Source organism: Pinus tabuliformis, chromosome X (assembly GCF_031772625.1).
Source record: "Pinus tabuliformis cultivar Carrire ecotype Pingquan chromosome X, CPIR1, whole genome shotgun sequence".
In the NCBI taxonomy this organism is placed as follows: domain Eukaryota; kingdom Viridiplantae; phylum Streptophyta; class Pinopsida; order Pinales; family Pinaceae; genus Pinus; species Pinus tabuliformis.
Genome location: NC_142308.1, coordinates 394933789 through 394946173, shown reverse-complemented (window position 1 = coordinate 394946173; position 12385 = coordinate 394933789). Strand labels below are relative to the sequence as shown.

The following is a 12385-nucleotide window of genomic DNA, read 5'->3' as shown; positions in this document are numbered from 1 at the left end:
GTTTATAACTCATGATGATGAAGTACTTTTAAAGTTTTATGTATGTGATGTTATTTTGTTTGAGTCCTTGATTGGACAATTATCAGGGATCAGCAGGATATGTGATGTTATTTTGTTTGAGTCCTTGATTGGACAATTATCAGGGATCAGCAGGATTTGGTATCACCTTTGAAGTTTGATGTATCATTTCTATTTGACATCATATTATCAGTGCTTTCTTCATATCTATGTGCCAATGTGTTTAGTTCATGTTGTTATTGCTTTATATGTTTAGAAATCTGAAAAAAATGAATATATTATGCATTTTTTATGCTTGCCGATATTTTTGCCGATATTGGCGATAAGATGTTTTCTGGACCCTCACCGATATTTTGCCGATACAGATATTTTCAACACTGGTTATATGCATTGACTGGCCACAAGTTAAGATATGTGTCCTTTGACCTTTCGTTATTTACTATTGTTATTTACTATTTATTACCATTTGTTATTTTTTATATTTACTATAATTATGTTTATTACATAAACACCAAAGTCACCAAGGAGACAGCAAGAATCTCTTTATGTATTACATAAAAGATACTTCAAAGAACTGATGAAGGAAACTTACTAGAACATCTTGACCAATCCAGGCATAGGATGCATGCTGATATGCAGCCCAAGTAACAGCAAAAGCTATACAGAAGGGCAAAACTATCACAGACAGGAGTAAGACCTCCCCCGCAATTGGAACCTTTATTGTCACATCAGCATAGCGACCAAATGACCTAAAAATGGTAACCATTTCAATAAATTCAAAAGACACTAATAACAATACCAAAGGAAAATTGCATATTACATCTCAAATTAGCAATGTTCTGGCTGCAAGTATAGTTGAAAACAATACCTGGACAGTAAAGCCACTGAACAAATATGCATTCCCTGTACAGTGTAACCAACATGTTAGATTAGTTAAAAAGAATTGAAGGGGTTTAGAATTATCTATATAATATATTTAAAGACTTAAATGGTGGCAAGCTCCTGCAGAACATCTCTCCTTTTCATGCAACAAGATGACTTCCAGACTTACATACAAAGTTACAAACTAATTCAAGATAGTGAACTGATGCCTGAAACAGATAATATCATGAAATTTTAAACACAAGGATATACTGGATGGCAATTATACACAGAAGAATTAATGTTTGTCCATGCCTTACCCACCTTACATGTAAAATTAATGGTAGTGGCTCATATCCTTCATATAAACAGAAAATCATCACATCTTTTATACAATACAGAAAAGTTCTTGGGGGTCCTATGACCAGGGTAACAAATAATCTCAAAAATATGGATCATGCACATAAACTTTATATATAAGCACAGAAGATCCATGAATCAACAATACGTTAATGATACAAAAACCTCATATCCCTGCTACCATTAAGAATTCAATTGTTTTCTTTTTGTTGAAATTGGGTAGCATCGGGACGCACTCTCACATGCCCTTGGTGCTAGACTTGTGGGAGAGAAATACCCACAAAGATGACTGTGAGGGCTTTGCACCCAAAGTGAATGGGCTTTGAACCCAAGGAAATTATAATTTAATGTTAAGTTTTTGTTGGAGGTTACTTGAAGGACATCAGGGCTTCCTAAGAGACCTAACAACAAGTATAAGTAAAAAACTAATGGAGAAGTTTGGAGGACAAGAAGCATAAGGATCATTCTTCTTGTGAGAAGTGGAGAAGGCTAGATGTGACTTAGCCTCAGGCAACAAGAGGAGCTGCAGCAGAAGAAAGAAGGGCTAGCTGTGGAGAATATGATTTCTGTTTAGGCTGGATAGGAAAGGAAGGACGCAAATCTGGCTGAAGAAAAGAGAGGCCACAGCTTGAAGGGACTAGCTGGAGGTGCCGCAGGCCCAAGAAACAGGAACATCAGAGGGCCCAGGGTCAAGAAGCAGGCCACAGTGCTAAAGGAATAAATGGAGGGCTAAACAAGAGGCCGAGGTCAGCTTGAGGTGAGCACAGGGCTAAGGAAGCAGGCCGCGCCTGAGCAAGGCTTAAGGACACAGGTCGCAGGCTGTAGGTGCAGGCCAAAGCTACAGGAAAGGCTGAACAGAGCTGGCTGCAAGCGAAAGCAGGCTGGCAGTGGAGAAAAGAATAGCTGTCAGCCACAGGAAAACTGCCAAGTAAGCAGTTTGCTATTTGGGTGATTTAAGAAGGGTTGGTTATACCCAAGTTTGCTACAGCTTGTAATTTCAATGTGTGTTATAGGCGTCTTTGTCTACGCAGGAAAGGCTTAGAGGACAAAGCCTCAGCTTTAGGTGTTTGGTCTAAAGGATTAGACCTGATATTTGGCATTGTATAGGGATGTAAACGGCCACTATCCTCGGTACAAGAGCCCTGACAATTTTCTTATTAATGGAATTGTGAGAAAACAAGTTTTGGGCATAAATATAGTGTACTATACTTTTATCTGATTGTTAATGTAATTTCCACTGTGCAAAAGTTTAAAGTTAGGCATTTTCAGTGTGTTCATGTTTTTCAGCCAAAGCATAGACCAGACCTGGGGTCCGTGGATTTCTAACATGGTATCAGAACTACTTTGAAGAGCAATTGGGTCAGAATTGTGCACAGGTGGCAGCTCTAAGAGAGGGTCGTGCTGTTTTTGCTGTTGAAGGAGGGACAGCTAGTCCCTTGGATTGCTGGGTAAGAATACAATAGACAAGATGAGACCAGTTGGAAGGGATTTCCAGATACAGGTCGTGGAAGGAAAAAATCAAGCTAGTGATGTTGGTCAATGATCTGTGGGATTATGCCAACACCCAGATCAAGGCACCAACTGATCCAGCAGCTTTGGCTTTGTATAACCTAGCTGATGCAAAGGCCAAGTTGATCATTCTTGGAGTCAAGGATCACTTGATACCTCACCTTACCAGAAAAGACACTGCATGACAAATGTGGGAAGCTTTGAAAGTGTTGTTTCGGAACCAGATCAAGAACCCAAAGATGGTATTGAGAGAGAAGCTCAAGGACATCAAGGTGGCAAATTCAAATAATGTGACTTCGTGTCTCACAATAATTTCGCAAGTTCGTGATCAGCTTGTAGCTATAGGGATCAATGCGGAAGAATCAAAGTTGGTGAGAAATGCAATAAAGGGTTCCTAGTGGAAGCCATTTATCAAAGGAGTACTATCACGAAATAATCATCCAAATTGGAACATTTTATGGGATGATTTCATCCAGGAGGAACTTTGGGGCGAGGATCTTCTGCAGAACACTAATGCAAAGAACATTGCCCTCGCTAGTAAGTTGAAGAAGGGCAAAGAGAAGTTTAACATCAAGGACTTAAACAAAGTGAAATGCTTTGCATTTGAAGAGTATCGTTATTATGCCAGCAAGTGTCTACACAAAAAGAAAGAAGGGAAAGAGAAGAAGGTGGAGATGGCGATGGCTACTCCAGCTACAATCGACGAGGATGAATTTGCCAAGAGATTCGACAAGGAGTTCTCTCATCTCTCATTTCTCCAATAGCACCATTAGTGAGGGTTTCACATGTAACTTAGAGTCCCACTCGGTCAAGCTCTCAAATACTTCTTGTGATTGTGAGGTTGCATGGTTCCTAGATAGTGGGCCATCAAAGCATATGACACGAACACAAGTATTTGAGAGCTTGACCGAGTGGGACTCTAAGTTACATGTGAAAATTGGTGATACGAGTCAGCATGCAGTCAAACGAACCGAGATTGTACCATTTAGGATGGCATCAGGTAGATTATTGCGAGTCTAGGATGTACTTTGGGTACTGCAGCTCAAATGTAGCTTGCTTTCAGTCTCATCAATTGAGGCAAAGGGGTTTGATGTTATATTCTAGATTGGAAAGGTGATTCCCAAGCCCAATGGATCTAACTCTAGCCCAAGAGTGGTTCTTGGAGTCAGGCTAAAGGGAAAGCCTATTGACCAAGGAAAGAAGAAGGTTTCAAAGACAGAGAAAGTCTAGTTCCAGAGGGAGCCTGCAACCCCAAATGAGTGCATCATCAAAGAGAAGAAAGGAGACTTCCCCATCTAACAAGAAGGAGCCATGGACTGGCTTAAAGGCCTATCAGGAAAAGAATAAGCAAGAGGCTTCTAGCAACAAGGAAACTTCCAAGAAGGCTTTTGGTCTTACAACAGGTTTTACTTCTATGACAGATGATGAAGCTTATGATGAATGTTGGAGAGCAGACGTGGAAGAGGATTGTGTTCCAATGTGGGAAACAGAGAGACTTCCAAGGAGTGTAAGTACCTCCCTCGCTATGAGGGAGTGTTGAAATTAGGTAGCATTGGGAGGTACTCTCAAATGCCCTTGGTGCTAGGCTTGTGAGGGAGAAACACCGATAAAGATGAATGTGTGGGCTTTGCACCCAAGCTGGGGGATTTCAACCCAGAGTGAGTGGCCTTTGAACCCAAGGAAATTCTAATTTAATGTTAAGGTTATGTTGGAGGTTACTTGGAGGACATAAGGGCTTCCTGGAAGACCTAAGGACAAGTATAAGTAATAAACTAATGGAGAAGTTTGGAGGATAAGAAGCATAAAGGATCATTCTTCTTGTGAGAAGTGGAGAAGGCTAGATGTGGCTTAGCCTTAGGCAACAAGAGGAGCCAAAAGAGAAGAAGAAAGAGCTAGTTGTGGAGAATTTGATTTCTATTTAGGGCATTTATTGGATAGGAAAGAAAGGACGCAAGTATGGCTAAAGAAAAGAGAGGTTGCAGCTTGAAGGGACTAGCAGGAGGGGCCACAAGCCCAAGAAACAAGATTAGCAAAGGGTCGAAGGTCAAGAAGCAGGCCACGGTGCTAAAGGAATAGGCCAACGGCCTGAAACAATTAAAGGAAGGTTGGTCGTAAGGCTAAATGAGGAGGCAGTGCTCAATTGGAGGTGACTGCAGGGCTAAAGAAGTAGGTCAGGCCTGAGCAGGGATTAAAGAGATAGGCCGCAGGTTCTAGGTGCAAGTTGAGGCTACAGGAAAGGTTGAACAAGGCTCCCTGTAAGGGGCATTAGGCTCATCGTGGATAAATGGATAGCTATCAACTACAGGAAAACTCCCAGGTAAGAAGTTTGTTGTTCGGGTGATCTAAGAAGGCTTGATTATGCCCTAGTTAGGTAAAGCTATGTAATTTGGGTGTTGTGCGTGTTGTAGGTGTCTTTGTTTGCGTAGGAAAGGCTTAGAGGACAAGGCCTCAACCTTGGATGTTTGGTCTAAAGGATTAGACCTGATATTTAGCATTGTACAGGGATGTAAAGGGCCAGTATCCCTGGTGCAAGAGCCCTGAGGATTTTCATATTAATGTTATATTAGAATATTCCTATTTAGTATTTAATGCTCATTCTTTTAGCTGTTGCTATTTTTATTCTTTTAGCAGTTTCTTAGATGAAACTGATTGTTTCCATGTCCTACATAGAAACTCGATGTTTCTATTATTGTAAATATCTCTGTATTATTATTGAGCTTCAGCTTGCTCATCAATTAATTAATTCATTGGAAATCCATATGCGTGTTTCGCACTGTTTTATGTTATTGTAAGAAAACAAGTTTTGGGCATAACTATAGTGTACTATACTTTGATCTGATTGTTGGTGTAGTTTCTGCTATGCAAAAGTTTAAGTTAGGCATTTTCAGTGTGTTTATGTCTAAGTTACCGGAAACGGCTAGAGAATTTTCCTGAAACGTCGTTCCTGTTTCCGAAACAGAAACTGCTACGATACACCTTGAAACACCGGCAAAACGTATTTGAGTCATATCAAGATTTCGAAAACCCCAAATCCGATTTTGGAAACGGTTCTAGAGGATGTAAATTTTTTTGGATCCATTTCTAGATTTCTAGAAACGAATCCACCCCAAATAAAGCAAAATGCTAGGAACAGAGCACCTTGCTTTTCACTGGATAAATCGAGAGAGGCTTGAGTTGGAGGCCCGACCCCCTTTAACCTATGTAACCCTAAATTCCATTCGATTCATGCCTTTTTTGTTGGATATGGTAGACCATGAGCACAACTAGCAGCTGCGTGAAGACTTGGAGTTGGAGGCAACGTTGTTGGAGGAGGCCACTCGTGATTGATCGTTGCCTGGAGTTGGAGTCTCAGGCATACATCTGACGGTCATATAAAAAAGAACTAAGATATTATAATAACTAAGGAACTAAGCTACTATAATAACCATCATCATGGATAAAAATTAAAACAAAAGAAACAATCGATAATCATATATTTTGTAGGTGTTATTTTGGATGATATTATCTTAGATGTAAAAGTATATTAAATATAAAAATATTTAATATTTAATAATTTATTTAAATCCCTTACTTTGCTAGAGTAAAAGTGTAATCTAGCCTTCTAGGGCTACGTAATGGAAAGAAGAAATCATTTTATTTATTTAATTTATTTATTAATGATTTAATGTTTTATCATTTTATGGTTTTTAATTTTAATTTATATGTTTATGTTGTTATTACCTTCATTCTAACTTTATATTGGAAGGCCTTGCAATCTATCATTGATTAGTAAGGGTCATGCATCATGTGAATTAGTGCTTACTTACTGTCTTAATTATTTAAGGTAGTAGCTTCTAATGTAAAGAATTTTCTTATGTTTAATATACAATAACTTTATTACATATAGTATAAGGAAATGTACTTATCTGTTATTTTTATAAGAGGTCCATCCACTTCATACTACTGAGGTTAAAATTCGTAATAGTAAGGAAATGAGAAAAAAAACTATTGGCTAAATTGACAATGTTTATGTTCAATTGATGATGATGGTTTGTCTAAGTTGAATTCATGATGATGATTATGTATTTTTAGATATAAAATATGGATTCTAAAAGATGAATGGTAAGATGAATTGTCATATCACATCCGGATTTTTTGAAAATATGTCGTTTCTATTTCAAACCCCATATCAGTTTCAATGCAACTTAGGTTTATGTTTTCTAGCTAAAGCATAGACCAGACCTGGGGTGCATGGATTTCTAACAAGGAATCAGAGTAATTTGAAAAGCAATTGGGTCAGAATTGTGCATAGGTGACAGCTCTAAGAGAAAGCTAAGTTGTGTTTGTTGTGGAAGGAGGGACAACTAGTCTCTTGGATTGTTGGGTAAGAATCCAATAGAGAAGACGATTTTTGGCTTGAGGTTTGAGGACCGGTTGGAATGGATTTTCAATTACAGTTCGTGGAATGAAAGAATCAAGCAAGTGTTGTTGTTGAATGATCTATAGAATTATGCCAACACCCAAATCAAGGCACCAACTGATGCAACATGTAACAAACATAAATATATATTAAATATTAATTAACGTAACAAATATACATTAAATAATAATTAGTTAATGGAGATACATGTCCCAAAGGACATGACTATTTGTGAAGGGACACCTTGCCTAGTATATAAGCAGGGCCCTCTTTGTAACATTCTATCATTATGTTCATTATATAAATATATATTTTTACAATACATTTTAAATACAAAAAGGCATTGTTTGATTACTACAGTGGTATCAGAGCTATTAAACCCTTTGGTTGCTCAACTGCTACAAAGAGTCATTTTTTCTGATCACTTGGTCAGAGCCAAGGCTACCAATATATTCTTAGGTCCTAAAATCATGGAAACATATTCCCAAGCAATACTAGAATACCATAAAAGTGAATGAGAATTATTACAGGAAATGAAAGAAATAATTATAAAATCACTGAAAGTTTTTCAAACATCGGATTTAGCACCTACAATAGAAGCCAACATTAACATGAAAGAAATTAGCAATGAATAATCTTCTAAAAAAGATGTTGAAAACGTTGAATTAGGAATTCCTCAAGGTGAGATAGATGAAACTCTAGAGACTAATCAAATGAACAACAATCAGAAGAATCGAGCTTTTATATCAAATAAGGCTAAAAGTAGTGATGATGAAGGGTATTCCATGGCCCTCAACACCACTTGTAGTCATTTCAATTTGAATGAATGCAAACAAAACTAAGTTGCAGGAAACGTGGGTCTACAGGGCGTTTCGCCTGGGGAAACGAAACGAAACGCGTTTCCCCGTACCGTACGGCCTGGAAACGCGTTTCCGGCCGTACGGCCACGTTTCCCGAAATGGAAACGTGGCCGTACGGCCGGAAACGCGTTTCCAGGCCGTACGGGCCCCGTTTCCCCAAAAAAAACACTTGTTTTTTAATTTTTTTTTTTTCTAATTTGTTTTTAAATTTTTTTAGGGTTTCCAGCTTGTTCTAGAAACCATTTCTAAAGTTATATTCTAAGCAGCCTGACTCATTATGTGATGACTCATGGGTTTGGGCAGATTCTAAGCAGACCAGGAGATATATATTTTTAATATATATATATATATATATTATTATATATATTCGCGTTTCCCCGTTTCCAAAATTTGGGGAGGTCGCGTTTCGTTTCGCTTCCCGTTTCGGAAACTCGTTTCCGTTTCCCCGTTTCGTGCAACTTAGAAACAAAAAAATAGTTATTTTGATCAGCATATAGAGGACGTAGATAAAAAGTGCAATGGAGATCAACGTGGCCATGCCCACAAAAATTGAAGTGCTTGGCAATGAAAATTTAAAAGATGAGTTCACTGAATCTATGTGCACATACATTTATGATACAATGTACAAAATGTGCACCCAGAAGGCCCCTCATTGTTACGCACAGCAACTATATGACAAGTACATCACTCCCACTGTATTACCAGCTTTACTAGAAGTGCACAATGAGTTCATTTTGATAGAAATTGTGAAATGCTGGGAGAATTATAAGGTCATAGTCTAAAACATGTCAAATATGTTTTATTATTTGGATGTCAACTCCATCGCATACGAATCCCTCGACTCGTTAATAAAAGTTGGAATCATGTGTTTCCCTAATTTGCTATCAAGACATGAAAAGTAATGGGAAGAATGTGGTGATTGAGAAGATTAATCAAGAGCGATAGGGAGAGAAAATTGATCGCTATTTGGTGAGAAACATTGTCAACATTTTTGTGGAGATTGGTGTGGATGTTGATAGAGCAGGACGTGATTTGTCTCATAATATTCATATTCAGGTTTAAAAGAATAAAATAAAGGCACCAGGAGATAAGCAAGGGGGAGAAGAACCACAGATGGGCTTCATAAATTGGAAAAAATGGGCTACTTAAAAATGTATGAATGCAAGGATCCAATACACGCAAGTCATCAAACGATAACTTTTCAAGAAATACAAAAGTTTTGTGATGTCATTGCAGAGGCAAAGAAAGAAACAGTGGACTTCGGAAGATAGTCTAGAGAGTGAAATCGCATTGATAATCACAGAGAATTGCTTTGGTAGTTTGGGCAAAGCAGATGGTCTGACATGTTGACCACAATTTTCTCAACAGTCCAAGAAAGCAGTGTACAAGGATGTCAAGAAAATTTTTCAAAGATCAAAGTCATCAGTCAGCATAAATATATCATTATAAACCCAATCTCTGCAAGGTCTATTGTAAATGATACTAGTATGACCATTTAATTATGTAACAACACCTAGGTAAGCCTCTGATCTTGGCAAAGGATTTCATCCTCAAAAAAAAAAATTAACCTTCCTGAATTATGTGTGGGCAGAGTTTTTCTTCCAGCTATAACCCCAAGGCTAGGGTGGACTTTGTTGACAAGGTCTTAGGTGAATCCTAGTGTTTATCGACTCTATTGTAAATGTATGTTTAGGAATAATTTTAATGCATGGTCCCTTGTAATCAAAACACCATGGCTAAATTATTTTATTATAAACACACTTGGTTTCATACTAGATCATATTGTGTCGCAGAATTGGATAATGTCTTGAGGGCCTACTCTAAATGTGTATTTCCCCTTCAAAGAGTTGAATTAATTGTAATATTTCGATGTAAAAATATTTTAGTGTATGGTCCCTCGCAATCAAACACCATGGCTAAAATATTTGAGGGTGGAAAATTATTAAAATCCCCTCTAGAGTCAATCAATTAATTTGTTCTGGCAAAATAAAATAAAATCCTAAGCCAAAAAATTGATTAATTTGGAATCAAAAAATAATTATAAAGAAATTAATTTCCCTCCAGGAAAATAATTAAAAATTCGTTGGTCACAAGGGAATCAATTTTTAGAGGTCTTCCACCAAGGGAAAAATGGATATTTTAAAAAAAATTGAACACTTTGACCTTGGTGGTTAAGTCAAAGTCAAATTTTTTAGGAAATTAATCTAAAATATTAATTTTTGGATTAAAAAAATGGTTTTAAAAAAAAAATTGAATTTTCCTCAAAAATAAAAATTCTACGGTAAAGATTAAAAGATGATCAAGTTATTTTCGACGGTCGAGATTATTTTGACAAGGATCAAGCCAACTAGCCATTATTTTCTACTTGGAGGGGTTTTCTCTATATAAGGAAGTCATTTAGCTTCTATTTCTCATCTTTGGATGAGGTGATTGTGTAACACATGTACTGAATTTCTGCTCCGTTGGAAACATTTTTCTCAAAATAGAAAGACTTTGGGGTTCAACTCATGGTGTTCTTCTATTTGTTGATTTGTGGTATGTGCTAGTTATGTGTTTATCTTCTATATTGTGTTGCATATTTAACTATTATTTCATTTGTTGGTGATAAGAATAGTATATTGGCACGAGTTATCTTAGGTGATTTGATTCACTATATGATCTAATAATTTATCTTAAGATTTAATAGAGATTTATAGGTATGCTAGCTCTTGGCCTCCAAGTTCACGGACTGTGGAGAAGAACCGACCTTGTTTGGGCTTTAAGCTTTCATTGTGAAGAATTATTTTGCAGGAGGGTTAGGTTGGTCTATCTTTTGAAATCATTCATCCATGAAATTTATTCAAAAAAATTCCAAAACTTTTATTTGTTCCTGGGCTACAAAGATTTAATTTGCTAATGAGAGCTAATAATTTTATTTTGTAAATATTGTAGATATTTGCAAAATATTTCTAACCCTTGTTTTCTTTTGTAGCACTTGGGGGTTTTGAATTTTTTGTATATATTTGGGGTTTTGGGAATTCTTTCACTCATTTTTGCAGGTGAATCCTCAAGCCATCAAAGAGATCAAAATTTTTGTGGAGGATATAGCCCTAAGACTAGGGTTTGAAGCATTTATCTCATTCAAGTGTGACGTCCAACCTTCTTGAGCAATTTCGTTGGACTTTTGAGGCAGATCTAGGCCTAGGAAGGCAAAATCTAGCCCTTAGACCCCCTCCAAGCTCAACGCTCAACCAGGAATGGAAGACTTTGGCCCTTAAGGAGATAAATTTCGACTTTTTTGTGGAAATTTGTGTATTTGCAGCGGTTCCAAATATTTTAGGGCCTCCAAACCCTATTCGTGGCCTCTCCTAGCCTAGTTGTGCCCCTTTTTCCTCATCTAAGCTAGTTGATGCCCTTATTTCCATTAGCGCGCAACCCTAGAAGGGTCTTTTCCTTGGACGGCAACCCTTATTGGGCTTTCCTTGCCTAGCCGCAAGCCTTTAGGGCCTTGCTGCAGCCTTAGAAGGGCCTCAACCCCCCAGCCCCCCTCCTTTGACCTTTTTCCCTTAGCCGCAAGCCATTTTTGGCCTTTATCCTTTGCCTTAGGCCTATTAGGCCTTTGCTGCCCTAGTCGCAGGACTTTTAGGCCTTGCTGCTCTCTCTCTCGGCCCTATTCTAGACCTTCTCCCCTTCATTTTCCTTCCTAGCGTTAGCGTTTTTCGGCCTAGTGTTCCCTTTGCCTGGCTTCTTGCCCCTCATCGTTGACCCATTAGCCCTTCCTCTAGCCATCCTTCAATCATTGAGTGGTCTTTGCATTGGTTTGTGGTCTCTAACATTTTGTTTTGCAACGATTTTGGAGCTAACATTGTGGTTGAAGGTGGGCAAGTTCTTTGGAAGAGTCTCCATTCATCAACAAGGCCATAGGGCCTAGTGGTTTGCCCCCTAACCCTCTTTGCCTAGTCATTGTTCCATACATAATTCTGAAGCAAATTGTGACATTCGTATTTTAATGACAAGAACACACATAAATCAAGCCTTAACTCATTAATTATTCCCCTAAGGCATTAAGCATTTATCTTGTGGTTCTATTGATTGCATATAAGTAAAGTTTGAAGGACTGTGAGTGAAATTCACCTGATATATTCGCTACAGCCATCACAAGTCACCTACAGCAGTGACAAAATTACATAGCAGTGGCATAATAATAAACATATAGAAATATTATTATATCATTGGTTCATCATTGGCGTTGGTTGGGTTTGCATTATTTGGCATACCTTGAAGGTTGTCATACTAATTTAGAAGACTGTCATACGCATCGTAAGGTCTGATATAAACATAAGAGCGGTGTGAAAAGCGGTGAACAGTCATCTCTTTCTAGTGGGCATTCAATCTTAGC

At 37.9% G+C, this 12385-nt stretch overlaps 1 protein-coding gene across 4 annotated transcripts in view; it reads right to left on the bottom strand.

Annotated features, from left to right (window-relative positions):
- Window positions 1–12385, bottom strand: part of SPPL3 (SIGNAL PEPTIDE PEPTIDASE-LIKE 3) — a 303499-nt gene that overhangs the window by 204158 nt on the left and 86956 nt on the right. For all 4 annotated transcript variants that reach the window (XM_089446401.1, XM_089446402.1, XM_089446399.1 and 1 more), the window contains exons 7-8: window positions 887–921; window positions 611–767 (exon numbers count right to left, since the gene is read on the bottom strand). In XM_089446401.1, the coding sequence (XP_089302527.1) occupies window positions 611–767; window positions 887–921 (192 nt within the window). The remainder of the gene's footprint in view (window positions 1–610; window positions 768–886; window positions 922–12385) is intronic.